Source organism: Psammomys obesus, unplaced genomic scaffold (genome assembly GCF_907164565.1).
Source record: "Psammomys obesus unplaced genomic scaffold, mPsaObe1.curated_primary_1811, whole genome shotgun sequence".
NCBI classification, from domain to species: Eukaryota; Metazoa; Chordata; class Mammalia; order Rodentia; family Muridae; genus Psammomys; species Psammomys obesus.
The window spans coordinates 2,424,829-2,440,237 of record NW_026596443.1 but is presented as its reverse complement, the minus strand read 5'-3'; the positions used below and the strand labels follow the sequence as shown (position 1 = coordinate 2,440,237).

Genomic DNA, 15,409 nt, shown 5'->3' with positions numbered 1-15,409 from the left:
GGGGCTAAGAAAGAGAAATCTGTGGATCTCCCCAGCACAGGACAGAGGAAAACACTTGCGGCCCTCCCTCTGCAGCCCAGTGCTCAAGAGGCCACCCTATCCCTCTCAGTTGCTGCATTGGAAAATAACAATTGTGCAAGCTGCAGCCACTCTGCCAGCTCCTTGGCACAGAGCTGGGCAAGCCCTAGCCTTTGGTATTCTCTTCAACACTAGAGTGCAGGCAGAGCACACTATGGCCGGCTGCTGGGTAGTGTGACTTTAAGGGAAGTGGGAAGCCCCCAGCGATATTATTAAAACCCTCAACCTTCCGTGGCAAGAGACGCTGTCACCTCTGGCTGGTAGGCAGCCTTGTCTGCTGTGAGTCATTCCAAATGTGTATGTCTTCTGTGTCTACAGAGTTGGAAACCATGGAAAATTCTAACTCTTGGCATCATTTTGCTTTGAAGGGCACATCGTGATGTAGTACCCTTATTTCCTTGCTTTTGTGTTATTGTCACTTCACCCAAAATATGAACTACATAGGGCTGGCAGGATGGCTCAGTGGATAAAGGAAGCCACTTGCTGCCATGCCTGACAATAATCCCTGGGACCCACACGGTGAAAAGAGAGAACTGGTTCTCCCAAACTGTTCTCTAACCTCCACAGGAGCATACACACACACACACACACACACACACACACACACACACACACACACACACACAGTATAATAAAAACTTAAAAATATTTGAGCAGGGGATGGAGAGATAGTTCTAGGGGGTTCAGCGCCCTCACACAGATAGGCATGCAGGCAAAACATCAATGAGGGTAAAAGAAAAAATAAATCAATCACATTTTTAAAAGGATAAACAAATATGAGCTATGTAGAGGCAGAAGTGTATGACTTGTTCCTAGCACAGAGAACAGTGCGTTTCACAGAAAGCCTTGATGAGGATCCTCGGAGAACGGCATCAGTGCGAGTGTGCCAGTGAGTGGATGGGAGAAGTAGGAAGTAATAGCAGATGCTCAGCAAAAAAAAACAAAAACAAAAAAAAAAAAAAAAAAAAACAAAACAAAAACCAAAAAAAAAAAAAAAAAAACAGGCTTTCTTCCCTGAGAATCCTCCCAATTAGTCGAGCATTGCTAACTGGGTCCTTGACATCAGCCTGTGTAATGACTAGAAGGGGAATGGGAAGCCAAGGAGGCAGGAGATGAGATGCTCATGGCTAACAGAGCAGGACCAGAAGTGGGCCTGGTGTGGAAATGCTTCTTGGGACTCTCTCAGTTTGTTCATCATCTGACTCTTTGGGCAAATGGAGACAGTCGGGGAGCTCAGGGCAGCGCTGTTAGCTTCTGCATGGCCTTAGGAAGGCTTCTTAACCATTTCCAACCTCTGTCTAGTGGGCTGTCCTTATACTGACACCCCCAGGGCTGTTACAACCCAACAGTGAAAAACCAGTAAGGCACAATGAGTGAGTTGCATTTGAGCCATTTGCTTCTTTCTTTCTTTCTTTCTTTCTTTCTTTCTTTCTTTCTTTCTTTCTTTCTTTCTTTCTTTCTTTCTTGGTTTCTTTGAGACAGGATCTCTATGTTGCCCTGGGTGTCCTGGAACTCACTCTCTGGACCAGGCTTGCCTTAAACTCAGGGATCCTCCTGCCTCTGCCTCCCAAGTGCTGGGATTAAAGCCATGTGCCACCACTGACTGGCATCTGTTATTATATTTATCACTAGTCAGGATTTCTTCCCTCTGTTGGAGGAGAAATGAGGTGACTTTACAAACTCTGGGCTAATTTTAGATCCTAGGTCCTTGGACTAAAGACAGACAGACAGACAGACACACACACACACACACACAGAGGGCCTTGGATGTGGAGAAGCTTCCTCTTAGAGCCCCGCAGGGGCAGGTGAGCCTTGGAGGAGGGGCCCACATACGGTCATGAGGCCGCTTCTCATTCGTGCTCTTCCCCGCAGGTACAAGACAGTGGTGACCCAGCGGCGGGCAGCAGTGGCCATAGCCGGCTGCTGGATTCTCTCCCTTGTGGTGGGCCTGACGCCCATGTTCGGCTGGAACAACCTGAGTGTGGTAGAGCAAGCCTGGACAGCTAATGGTAGTGTGGGCGAGCCTGTGATCAAGTGTGAGTTCGAGAAGGTTATCAGCATGGAGTACATGGTCTACTTCAACTTCTTCGTCTGGGTGCTGCCGCCGCTGCTCCTTATGGTCCTCATCTATCTGGAAGTCTTCTACCTGATCCGCAAGCAGCTTAACAAAAAAGTGTCGGCCTCCTCAGGGGACCCACAGAAGTACTATGGGAAGGAGCTGAAGATTGCCAAGTCGCTGGCCCTCATCCTCTTCCTGTTTGCCCTCAGCTGGCTGCCACTGCACATCTTGAACTGTATCACGCTCTTCTGCCCCACCTGCCAGAAACCCAGCATCCTTATCTACATCGCCATCTTCCTCACGCACGGCAACTCGGCCATGAACCCCATCGTCTATGCCTTCCGGATCCACAAGTTTCGGGTCACCTTTCTGAAGATTTGGAATGACCATTTCCGGTGCCAGCCCAAGCCTCCCATTGATGACGACATCCCAGAGGAGAAAGCCGATGACTAGACTCTTGCTTGCTCCCTCCAGGCCACACCCGGTGGCTCTCTGTTCAGCTCTCTGTTCCCATGTCCCCACTGTCCCACTGTTTCTCCTCAGCTCCCCCAGCTGGGCTGTGGAATGTGGGCACCGGAGGATCTGAGGAGGTGCCTTAGAGGAGGGTCCCTTCTCCCAGGAGCCAGCTTCCCTGTACCTTGGGGATCTGGAGGAGGCTTGGAAGTGGGACAGACTATGGCAGGGACCTGGGTGCCGTGACAGGGGTGTCTTGAGTGCCCCATTCCTGGCTGTTCTCTGAGCAGTACAGAGATTCAGGGCTAGAATATTCTGCACCTACTGTCAGATGGAGGAGCCAGCTATTAGATAATAGTGGCCAAAGGACCAACCTTAAGGAGAGTATAAGACCCCCTCGGAGGCAGGGGGATAGGAAGAAATGGGTATATCCTGGCTTTGCTTTCTCTCCTGTTCTGTAGGAAATGAGAGCAAATCACAGGGAAGAAGACTTCAGCCCCACCTCCAAGGATTTTTGTGCTCCTATCCATGCAGGTGCTGTGATGCCTGCACTCCTTACCCTGAGAAGCTTGGGGTTATACTTGGGAGAGGCAGAAAGAATGGGTCCAGGGATCCTCTCTCACATTTGCTGTATTCATAGTCCGGGACTCCAGCAGGCCTTTTTAAGCCTTTGGGAACAAGCATGGTGCAGTAAGTGCTGGCCTCCAATAGCCAGCAGGGGGCAGCACCGAGCCCCATTTGCCCTGAACTTCCTAGGAGTCTCGGAGGTAACTTTCTGTCTGGGCCGCCACACTTTACCAACTCTCAGAGACAGGCCTGGACTCTTCTGAGCGACACCATCTCTGCTTCTGGGCCCCAGAAGAGTGCTCCAGACAGGACAACCCCTGGGAGCATTCTGCCTGAGTGGGGAGGAGGGAGAGGAAAGCATCCCAGGTGACCACAGGCACTCCTGCTGTGGAGCCAGACCAGACCAAAGGAGACCTCTGTCTTTAGTGTGAGGGATTGCCTTGCTGGCAATTAAATATCCAAAACGCTCCTGGGGAGGGGGGGTAGAGGCGGATTTAGCTCAGTTTTTAGGGTCTTCAAAGGCTGTAGGCTTTTGAGGGTCTCAGGACCCATCCATACCCCGCTGAGCCTGGATTTCTTCCCTGTGTGGACAGCAGGCAGGGGAGGGTGACAGGTTCTGAGTGTAAACATTGACTCCAAGTCTGGACTGCAGGCTCTTTCCTCAGTTGGAGGTAGGGCGGCTCTGGCCCTCAAGGAGGCCCCCATGTCTAATAAAAGACTGTGAACCCCTGTGGAGCATGCAATGCTGGCGCTACCCCAGCGCTGTCAGAGGGCAACCAGACCACCTCAGCAGAGACGATGGTGTAATGGCTGGGGTGCGGGAGAAGCTGGGAGAGGGGAGTGCAGGCAGATGGAACAAGGAAGGCTCCCTAGATAGTGTGTCTGTTGCTATAGTTACACATTTAGGGTGGCACACTGTGAATCAGAGAGTGAGATCCAGAGCACTCACATGTCTAAAAAATGCCCGTGTCGTCATGAGACCCTTCCTGCTGGCGCTCTCCTAATTTTGATAGTGTCTCCTCTTCAGAGTGACGAGTCTCTTCCCATCCATCATGACAGTCACAGCCACAGAGGCCCCAGGCTATAACACCACATACCTTTATTTGAATGCTTCTCACCCCGTGTACAACTCTGCAGGGGGTGCCAGTCTCTACATCTTTGGGACCCTTGTACCCAGGAGGCCTGACCTGGGGCCTGCCAGGCCCACTCCTGGGTCTGGACTCCAGACTCTGGTAGAGGGAGACCTCCAGGCACCAGAGGCCTCTCCATTAGCTGTTCCTATGGTATCTTGGTCTTGGGTATCTGAGGAGGGACATCTGGGGTCTGCAGGACCTGGCAGAGGATGTTCTTCTGAAACCTTCTATGTGACCAAGCTGCCAGAAGAGATGTTGGGGAGTCGGGTAGAGGGCCACCTTCACCCTTCTTTGTCCTTCCTCAGGCTCAATTCCCAAGGCTGAGTTCTGCCTAATGCAGCTCTAGAGACTTCCTAGTTTACCCAGAGCCTCAGAACCACCAAATGATGAAGGCAGGGCAGGGGCTGAGTCCTTCCTTTTCTGATGACGAAAAAGGTGCAAAGAGAATGTCTATGTTTACAGTCACTCAAAGCCAAGACTAGACCTGTCCTGTGACCCTTCCCTTCCCTCTGGACCTCAACAGCACAGCACAGCCCAGCACCATCTTTACCAAACTCAACTCACATGCTAGTTATCTTTAGCTGCAAAATTTCACCCAGGTCTGCCTACTGCCTTCCCTCACTACCCACCCCTTTCCAGTGACATTTTGTGCCCGGGAGGCAGATTCTCCCTTCCCAATCTTCTCTTTGCATTGTGCTCTGACTGGCAGCTGAAGGAGTGGGTTCAGACACTCACCTGTCTCCTAGACCCAGTCTCTGCCCATGTTGCTCTTCAGTGTGTGGCAGAGGCTGAAAGAGATCTACAGGTTAGAGCTTGGGGAAGACAGGAGGGAATGGAGAGGTTCAAGGTCAATGAGCCCGAGGGCTCCAGTTCCCAACTAGGGCATCTTCCCACTTAGGAAGTCACACAAAGTGTCCTTGGCCCCTTTCTAGCCCTTGTCTCCTGCTCCAGTTTTCACTCCAAGCCACATCTAGTCCATCTCCAAAGAGGGACTTGCCCTGTCCACTATGGCAACCTTCAGACTCTCACCTTTGACCTCCAACCGACAATCCACAGAGGCCTCCCCTAGTACATTGATGGCCTTGCAAGTATAGACCCCAGAATCAAAGGGGCTGGGTTTCCGGATCTCCAGGGTGCAGACCCCTTGCTCAGAAACTGCGCGGTACTTGGGGTCACCCTGGATGTCCATCTTGTTTTTCATCCAGATGATCTTGGGCTGGAGGTAAGGTCAGATGAGGGATAATGACGTAAGAACACGGGTTGGAACCAGCTTTCAAGAGAAAGTTTCAACCCCGCAACCTCTACCCGCCTCGCCAGCCCAGGACCGCTCACCTTAGGCGACGCTCGGACGCTGCAGAATAGTTGGGTGCTATAGCCAGGCGTGGAGGTGTGGTCAGCCAAGGGCTGGGTGAATGAGGGTGCTTCCGAGAAGTCTCGCTCAACAAACTCTCTAGGTTTGGCAGTAATATCTGGGTTCAGGGGGGACACTGAAGTTAGAGGAGTGCAGGGGGCTTCATAAGACTGGCCTCAAGCCCACACTCTGGGATGCTCAGCCTGGCCAACGTGGAACACCAGAGAAAGGGGAGTGGGTGAGAATACCAGAGCCACAGAGGAGTGTGGCAGAAGGGGCATCCCATTCCATCTCTGTCTTTGAGACCTGGATGGCTTTCCTTTTTGAAACACAAAATTCTTATGGCTGTGCCACACTGGCTGATGTTAAAGAGTGTGGCTTCCCTGGAGAGTGAGATGCTCAGCGGGTAAGAGCCATTGCCACCAAGCTCGACACCATGAGTTCAATCCCGGGACTCACATGGTAGGAGAGAACTGACAAGTCGTCCTTAGACTTTCACATGCACGCGTGCGTGTGAATACACACTCACACACCAATAAATGTAATTTAAATGAATAATGGTTAAGAGTGTGGCTTCCAGGGTCTGTGTGTGTGTGTGTGTGTGTGTGTGTGTGTGTGTGTGTGTGTGGCATGGAGAGGATCTGGGATAGGCAGGGGTTGAGGTCCTGGGGTTTCATATTTGACCCCACCGCTCAGATGCCTGATGGGACAGTAAATACCACAGCAGGTCTTTGTGTGGGGAGGTCTCTGTCTTTATAAACTGCCAGTCTACCTAGCATGTACACCTTCCCCTTTACGCCTGGGGGGCACTGTGCCGGAGACCCCATGGCCACTGTAATGTTATCAGCCACGTGCGGGGCACTGCTCATTTGCATGGCTTTGCTCTGATGTTTGCTGAAACCGATCAGTCATACCGGCTGTTTACACTCACCCCATGTCAGTGTGTACCCACACACAGAGCTGTCGAGTGGGGGTGGGGGTGGGGTGGGGGAAAGGCAGAAAATGTTCCAGCGAGCGGTGTCTAGGGAGAAGCTGACAGGGATGTGGGGACACGGAAGAGGAAGTGGAGACAGATGTTGGCACACCAATCCCGATTCGGTTTTCTGCCCAGGCTCAAAGCCGCTTACCTGTTTTCTGGATGTGAGCCAGCTCCTTGGTAGTGGTGGCTAACTCGCTGAGGCCACACAGGTTTTCCGAGAAGACCCGAAAGGAGTAGGAGTTGCCGATGATGAGGTCTGAGACGGTGCAGGTGGTGGGGTGGTAGCGCTCCAGCACCGTGAACCATTGCTGCAGGGACCTTGGCTGGGTTACACTGGGCTCTTACCCAGTCTGTCATTCCTGCTTACTGTAATCTCCCTTGGGGACGGGGATGCACTGCATGTCCCAGCTTTGGGAAGCTGAGCCATCCAGCACTGGGCCTGAGGAAGTGGGAGAAGGACCTCCTAGGGCGCTCACAGGAACCTCGACTCTGTGGCTGGCAGTGTGCAGCCTCATCACCTGGGCACTATTTAGACATTTGGTCTCCCAGCTCCCTGCCCCAACCACCTGTTTCAGAACCTGCACTTAGATTCCCAGATGGTTTATATTCATAACAAGATAGCTCCAAAGCAGCCTAGTGCAGTGCACCATGCAGACTGAGGTAGAGGGAGGGCAGAGGCTGCCCACAGCCGCACATGGAGTCAGTCAGCGGTGGCTGGCCTGGCCTTCCATCCAGAGCCTCTTAGCGGGATGGACCTTTTTGGCTTGGACCACTTCTTTCCCTATCCCAGCCAGCCTCACCCCTGTCTTTTTGTCTGCCTTCTGCACGGTGTAGCCCAGGAGCTCTGTGTTGCCTGTGTCCTGAGGTGGAGTCCACTCGAGGGCAGCATTGCAACCCCAGACGTCCAGTAGCTTGATGCTGCTCGGGGGCCCAGGCTTCTCTAGGAGCAGGTTATGAAGGGAAGTGAGGGCAGGCAGGCCTCCTGCAGCCTCCACACCCAAGATTTGGCCCTTGCCATGACACCCTCACACACAGTTCCGGGGTGGGAGGTGGGGGGTGACACAATGGTTTTGAGACAGCCTTTTCCCCCTTTGCCCTTGTACCAATCACCAAGATGTCAATGCTGGCCTTGGCTTCCAAGCCTTCCAGGTGCACCGTGAGCTCATAGTGGCCCGAGTCTGCTCGCTGAGCTGAGCGAATAAAGAGGATGGAGTCCTGGTCCCCACTGCGCACGTTTACTCTCTGGCTGTCCAGGGCCTGGCCGTTGTGGGTCCAAGAGGCCTGAGGCTTGGGCTTTCCCTGACAAAGACAGGCTTGGGGTGAGTACAGATCTGTATGAGCACCCCACTCCAGCTGTGCCTGGCATTCCTGCCCTCCTGTTCCCACAGTTGCTGCCCCGAGCCGTGTCCTCGGTGTGTGGCCTGCCTATCTGGGAGCTGCCTATCTGTCTACTCACGGCTGAGCTGTGTGCAAAACTGGGGAAGAGGCAGCCATCAGTATGGGTCCCCTGTGAGTCTCCAGTGAGAATCCTGGAGAATCCTGACATTGCCAAGTCTCCCCTATGCATCAGGCTCTTACCAGTGAGGCACGCCTACCTGGAAGGGAATTTGCAGGTTGACCGGCTCTCCCACATGGCGGATGTAGGTCTGACGAAGGTGTCGGGGAACACGGATCTTGGGGGCTTCTAAGGCAGGAGAAAGGGAAAGCAAGTGTGAGTGCCTGGCTAGACGGGCAGCTCCTACCTACTATATCCCCACTAGCTGGGCTGCCTCTTCTTTGGGAGGGCACAACCTTCAATGCTGAGATCAACAGACCCAAATCCCTTAAGGCCCTTGGGGAACTGAGCGCTCAGAGTAAGCTCTAGAGAGGTCAGGGACTATACAGTGTGAACAGGTTGGTATCTCTGGCACTCCCTTGGCACCTGAACCCTGCCAGGCTGGGATTTGCCTTGAGGTCCAGGCATTCTCAAGCTCCAGATGGGCCTGGATGGCTCACTGTCTCCCCCTGGAGGCAGACAGGCTCTGCACCTGTCACCAGGTGTGGCTGGAGAGGGGAGCAGTGAGCTATACTGCTGATTCAGTGCATGCACCCCAGGAGCCCAGGACTTTCTGAGAATGTGAAACCTCACTGGCTCAAGCCTCCACCTCCAGGCCTGCCTGGAAGCTCAGGCTCTTTGTACAGAAGCTAGAGCAGATACACAAACTTCTTCCTCTGTTGGCCTTTCAGTCTTCCAGTGTCATGGTGGCAAGTCCTTCCCGAAGTCTTAGGTCAGCCTCCTACTCTGTTAGGGAACCCATTCCTGCCTATGGCCTAATCAGGTGCTACTGGACATTCCAAGGGAAACTGCAGCAGCTGCCACTCCTGTCCCTGGGGGATGGTGTGGGGACTGAGCCTAAGCCTCCTAAGCGGCAAACAGGTGGCAGCAGTTGGCCAGAGGCATGTCGGGAGATGTGGTGAGAAGGAACACTGTGTCTCCAAGGATTAGCTGAGCAGGCACTTGGCTGGGGAGATCATGGTTTGGAATGCTCCAGGGACAGCTCCAGGAGGCTAGGAATGCCTGGCAGCTCCAGGTGGCCAAGGAAGGGACAGCTGAGCAGACCAAGGATCCTGGACAAGGCCCATACCCTGCCCTGCCCTGCCCAGCCCATGAGAGGTCTGGCTGTTCATAGCCCGTTCATAGCCTCCTCCCCACTTTCTCTCCAGGAAATCCCCTTCTCTCCTGCCAGAGGAATTTTAATGGCAAAGTAGGTGAGGAGTCTGGCTTGCTTCTTCAACACCAAGGCTCAGAGGCATCTCAGAGGCTGAGCTTCTCGGGGCCCCAGGGGAGGGTCTGGGACTCTGCCAACCAGGCCGGAGTCAGCACAGACATTCTGCTGCTTATGTGTGTGTGTGTGGGGGGGGTGCTATCTCACCCAGATAATATCCTGGCTTTTGAAAACCACCAGAGCAGATGTCCAACAGCTCCGTGTCTAAGAACAGTCCTGTGTGGGCATCTGAGACTACTGAAAGACTGCGTGACTCTGTGGGAGTGCCTGGGCTCCTTGGGATCTTCCAGGTTGGATAAGCTATGGCAGCCTTTGGTTCTGGTCTCCTGTGTCTTTAGACTGTAAAGCAGCATATTTCCTTGAATCCAAATTTGACTCCTCCTATGGCTGAGATGCCCTCTCTTCCTAGAGGCCTTGACTAGAAAAAATAGGGTTTTATCTCCGACCTCCATCCATCCCTCAAGAAACAAGAAGGAAGATGGAGAAGGCCTCAGACCATCTGCTTGCCCATGTCTCTCTTCACCCTGGGGCCCTGCACTGTCCCCAGAGACCTGAGATCAGACCAAATGACTCACTGTCATTAACAATCTGAAACTTGATCAGCTTTGGGAGCGGAATCAGGGAAGGGCGAAGTCTAGTACACCCTGCAAATAGAAATATTAGCAACAGGGACAGCAGCTGGCCTCTGGGTCCTCACAGGGGCACTGCCCTTGGGATGAAGGAGCCGTCATGGTCCCTTTGCACAGCCCATTTTTCTTTCCCTTAGAGCCAGGGTACAGGGGGCAAGCAGGCCTCCCCTGTGTTCCAGATTCTCTAGAGAGCCTGGAACCCAGGTTTGAGAAAATAGAAAATGGACTTCCATGGCTTTAGAGATTAGGATTAGGAAGAAGTAAGAATGGATGGCTTCTAGCACTGGGAGCCCTGAGCTTCATCCCTGGGCAGCGGGAAGCTGCTCCCTGATGGTTGGGGGGCTGGACCATTCAGGGAAGTGGCTCCCTTGACCTTCTTCTTGCTGTTGAAGAACCTGAAGCTTTCACAAGGCAAGACACGTTAGCATGTGGCTTGTGCATGTGAGTGTGAGAGGGGAGAAATGGCTGCCTTGGTTCCATTGACCATGGCCTCAGTTTCCCTATTACATCCAGTCTGTGATCGAGAGGCGAGGAGGGTCTTTACCAATGATCTCTTGGATGTGGATGGGCTGGTCCAGCACGGCTGGGGGGCCTGCCCCCGCAGAGCTCACTGCAGTCACACGCACGAAGAACTTGTCTCCAAGGGCCAGGTTTCGAACCGTCTGCTGGGTCACCATCACAGGCCGGGGATTCACAGGCACCCATTCTGAGGCTGAGGGCAGTGGGGAATGCCTGGGTCTGAGTGATGTGGCAGGGGCAATCTTCTCATGGGGGGGTCCCTTTTAAAGGGAGACTTACAGAAGCTGACCTCGCTATTGGGTAATAGTCTCTCATGCCCCCTTCCCTGACTTTGTAACTCCAAAGATGGCTGGCGCTAGAGCTCTGGGCTGGTGGCTAGAGCTAGGGATGCAGAAGGCAGAGAAGGCTGGGTACATTCACCAAATGACACACAGCAAGATGGGGGCAGACAGAGGCTGTCGGTGTGGGGAGGTTACACTTCTCCTAACTGTCCTCACTCTTTCCTGTCACAGTCCCCTCCTTTGTATCATCCCCACGTTCTGCCTACTGAGTTAATGACCCCTGAAAAAGTCCTCTGAGCTATAGAATCTCCTTCTTGTCAGATCAGGGTTCCCCACCCCTCTAGTCCTCAGAGGCTTCCTGGAGCTGGAGGGTGGGAGGCCTCCCAAGAGGTGGAAGTCTCTGTGTCTTCAGAGGTCCCTATGGAGCAGGCGGTGGTAGCCAGGCAGCTATAGCCACTGCTTGCTCCTTCTGCCTTCCTATGCCTTGGACTGACCCATCTCAGGGACTGTGCTTGTCCATGCTGCTCTAGCCCCCCTCAGCAGGGCGGAAGCTGGACTCAGCCCTTTGCGCTCACCTCCCTGGCGGCAGAACTCCAACACATAGCCTTGAAGCCCCAGTTTCCCCAGCTTCTCGGGGGGCTCCCAGCTTACAGTCAAGGAATTGTGGCTCACGTCCTCCAGGGTCAGCCGCAGTGGGGCACTGGGGCCATCTGAGGGTGGGGGAGAGCAGGGTGAGATGGAGAGCCCCCCGCATACCTGCCTCCCTTCTCCACCTGGACGCCCTCTAGTCACCTTCATGTGGAGGTTCAGGCTTAGTGGTGGCTGGTATGGCGGGGGCTTCAGGGACTGCAGGGTCCTGTGCCTGAGATCCAGGCTTCTGTGGCTCTGAAGCCTGCTCTTGCCCAGTGGACTCTGATGCTGCCACCTCTCCAGAGAGCTCTGTGGGTGCCTTGGCTGGCTCAGGCACTGTCTCCTCTGAGGCAGAAGCCTCAGAGGCAGTTTTTCCTGTCATTTCTGAGCTGGCTGAGGGGTCAGGCAGGAGTGTTTAAGGGTCAGCAGCAGGTCTGGCCCTCCAGGCTAGGTCCAGGCTTATATAGGCAGGGGCTGCCCCACCCCCAGCAAACCATTCCCAGCTGTGGGGTCAGGTCAGGCAGGGGGACAGGGGGGCAGGGAGCACCCACGCCAGGAATAGCTCTGGGGGAGGAACCACAAGGGCCCCTTGAGGAGTTTGCTACCTCGCCATCACCCCAGCTAGACCTCACAGCCAGGGAGCCAGTGCCCAGATCAGGGAGGGCATAGATAGGTGAGCTGGGACATCACAGGGCCCCTCAGAGGTTGAATAATGAGACCTTCCATCTGGAAAAGAGGATAAAGTCAATTCCATGAGTCTGGTCTTCTCAGGGCCCCCTCGGGCCTGAGTCTCGTGGGAGTGGAGCCTGGAATTAAGAATACTTGAACCATATTTTCCCAGGAGCACCCCCACTTTTATCTTCTCACTCTGCCTTGATCTCATAGTCTCTGGGGACTCTCATGTATACTGTGAGAGGCCAAGGACCCCACAGAGGTGAGAAGGGAGATGCTCAGGTGAGGCTGGCCCAAGGCCAGTGTGAATCCTAGGAAAGGGGACCATCTTGGTTAGTTTTCAGCTGCTGGAATATCATGCCACAGGCTGTGTGGATTATAGACAATGGAGGGTGGTTTTTCTCAAGGCTCTGGAGGTTGAGAAGTCTAAGACCATGGCCCCTGCATCCAGTGAAGAGCTTTGTGTGTCAGAACACAGAGAATGGGCTCGCCAGACAGGAAAATGGACTCAACACTTGCTTTCTATCTAGTTCCCACTCTGGAACTAATGAACACATTCCCTTAATAATGATATTAAACAACTTACAAGGGAAGTATACTGTGGCCTAATCACTTTTATAAAAGTCCCCATGTCTTTATACTGTTAGTGACTTAGAGGAACTTTAGAGGGAACATTCCAACCACAGCAGGGGCCAACTCTCCCCACCCCATCTCCTGTGGGAAGACTGGAAAGCCTCTGTTTTCACTAATGCCCAGAACTCAGTTTCCCATAGCTTACCGAGAACCCTCACCCTTGAGGATAAGACCGGCAAACTTGAATCTCCTAAACCTCTTCAAAAAGGAACCTAGGCACAGACTTTCCTAGTGTGGGGAATGAGGCAGGTTGAGCCAAATTCCTAGTCACTGATCTATTTATTCAAGAAGAGGTTAAGATTGGTAATAATTTGAAATCCAGAAAGTACCGAGTGTCAGGAGTAGGAAGAACAGTCAAATTTTTCTGTGGGTGGGAGTGTGGATCGGAGCTTTGAAACAATTCATCAGGGAACTGGTGGCAATGACAGTGTGCCTAAGCGGTGGCTCTGGGCACCCGGCGTTCGGACTCCCAAGACACACGTTGAGACTATTTGTGGACGTGTCACTTGTAGCAGTGCAAGGCTCAGGAGACTGTCTTTGTACAGGGGATGGGTAAACACCTGAGTGTTTATGTCGTTCTAAAACAGAAGCCAAATGACCTCACAGACCAAAGGGCGAATCACAGAAACACCATGATTGTTTCGTCCTTGAAATCCAAACCCAGAGCCACATGAATTCTCATCTCCAAAGTGCATTTACAGATGGTAAGCCAAATAAAAGGAGGGTAAGGCCAAGCGTAGCCTAAAATGACAGCCTCTGGGTGAGGGGACAGGATGCATGTGAGAGTAGAGGTTTCAGAGTCTCATTGAAGTCTCCCCTTCAGTCTGTAGAAGCTCTTACATGAGATGAACATCCCTTGCACTCTCTTAAGCAGGCATGGTGTATTCTACAATTCAGGAATTAATGAACGTCTAATTTATTCTGGGCTGTCGATAGCACTCTGGCTCTCCCCCTTCTTGAGGACAGGAGCACAGCAGTATGGCTGTCTCTCAGTCCCAACTGTTTTTTGCGTGGAGTGTCAGTGAAGGGCCAGAGGAGCCTCTGGGTCCAGCTCTGCCTGGGTGTCCATGTCCTCTGTGAGGTGGCTCAGTGTTGTGCTGGGTAGGGAGAACTGATCTCCACACTGGCTTCTGACTCTGTAGCTATAAGCGAATGTGACTAACTCGACTAACTCTGCAGGACCCTGAGCCAGCCCTGAGAACCTGTCCCAAACTGGGAGAAGGGGGGTCTCTGGGGGCAGGGGCGCTTCCTAGGAGAGCTCACAGCCCTGAGATTTTAAAGACCTTGTGTGGTAGGGTGGACAATGGGCAGGAGACTGCTTGGCCCACTAGCTAGCATGAAATGCCAGGTATCCTCTACCCCTAAGACTCTGGCCCAGCACCCTGCCTTTAGCAGAGTGGTAACCTTGGAATCAGCTGCATGTGCCTGGCTCCAGCTGGTTCAGATTTCAGGGTAGCAGGATTGGCTTGGTCTCTTTAGAAGTCAACACAGAGTTACTGGCATCTAGCCAACTAATGATTAGCCCAAGGCAGATAATCCAAATGTCAAGGAGCCACAGATAAAATCCCAGTACGTTTAGAATGCATCTTCTCCAGACTCCCTGAATAGGTTCATGTCTGGGCTCTCAAGGAGCCACAGATAAAATCCCAGTACGTTTAGAATGCATCTTCTCCAGGCTCCCTGAATAGATTCATGTCTGGGCTCCTGGGAACTCACAGGACCCTGAGGGAATGGCTCCCTCCGCACAAAGGCTGTAAAACTGGCTGCTCTTTTGAGCCAATACTCTCCCATCTTCCTCCCCTGCAGTCTCAGGCCAGATTGAACAGCAAAGCTTTGATCTCTTCAGGAGCTGAGGGAACAGTGAGAAGGGGGAGTGAGCACAAGGACAGAGCTGTGTGCAAGGACAGCACCAGACTGTTGACAGCTTTCAATCCAGCAGTTGGGTTTAAGATCCAGACTGCCTTTAAGATAGCAAACTATGGGTCACTTAGGAGTATGAGGCCAGAGAGACCTTAGCCCTGGATAGCAGGAAGGGTGCATGATAGGGCGCTTCCTTTCTGGTCTAATATGCTGGGTCCCTGGGCTTTCTAACCCTATCCTGGAGTATCTTTACCACCTTTTAGAGCAGGGGTTCTCTACCTTCCCAGCGCTGCGACCTTTAATACAGGTTCTTATGTTGTGGTGACCCCAACCAGAAAATTATTTTGTTGCTACTTTATACCTGTAATTTTGCTACCGTTATGAGTCATAGTGTAAATATCTGATATGTAGGATATCTGGTATTTGACCCCCCCAAAGGTTGAGACCCACAGCTTGAGAACCCTATTCTAGAGGGTCAGAAGAAATGGACTGGGTTAATAGTTTTCTTTCCAGACCCTGCAATAGTCTCTTTCCATAAGGGCTGTAGTTTGGAAGTCTGCTAGACAATGGCTTCCACATCTGGATTGCAGTCAGTCATGCTTAGGCAAAGCTTAAGTTTCCACCCAATCTAAGGATCCCACTTTCCACTGAGGCTCCTCAGAGTCCAGCTCGGGGCATCAAGACCTCCCTACTATAAGCTCTGATCCCCATGTCTTGGAGAGAGGGATCCAGGAAAGATAGGGGAGATGAGTGCACGGTCCAGCGTACCCATAGAGACTGCAGCCAGTACAACACACTGG

At 52.9% G+C, this 15,409-nt stretch overlaps 2 protein-coding genes across 4 annotated transcripts in view; one reads left to right on the top strand and one right to left on the bottom strand.

Moving 5' to 3' along the window:
* The window catches only part of Adora1 (adenosine A1 receptor), a 32,197-nt gene extending 28,075 nt beyond the window's left edge, over positions 1-4,122 (top strand). For all 3 annotated transcript variants that reach the window (XM_055598156.1, XM_055598157.1, XM_055598155.1), the window contains exon 3: positions 1,951-4,122. In XM_055598156.1, the coding sequence (XP_055454131.1) occupies positions 1,951-2,590 (640 nt within the window). In that variant the 3' untranslated portion in view covers positions 2,591-4,122. The remainder of the gene's footprint in view (positions 1-1,950) is intronic.
* A 1,134-nt stretch (positions 4,123-5,256) lies between these two features.
* Positions 5,257-11,826, bottom strand: Mybph (myosin binding protein H). Its single transcript, XM_055598153.1, has 9 exons — positions 11,607-11,826; positions 11,390-11,524; positions 10,559-10,726; positions 8,216-8,304; positions 7,724-7,919; positions 7,421-7,560; positions 6,769-6,928; positions 5,623-5,759; positions 5,257-5,506 (listed from the first exon to the last, which is right to left on the bottom strand). Exons 1-9 carry the CDS (start codon positions 11,824-11,826, stop codon positions 5,261-5,263), a joined length of 1,491 nt encoding a protein of 496 aa, XP_055454128.1. The 3' UTR covers positions 5,257-5,260.
* Between the last annotated feature and the right edge of the window lie 3,583 nt (positions 11,827-15,409).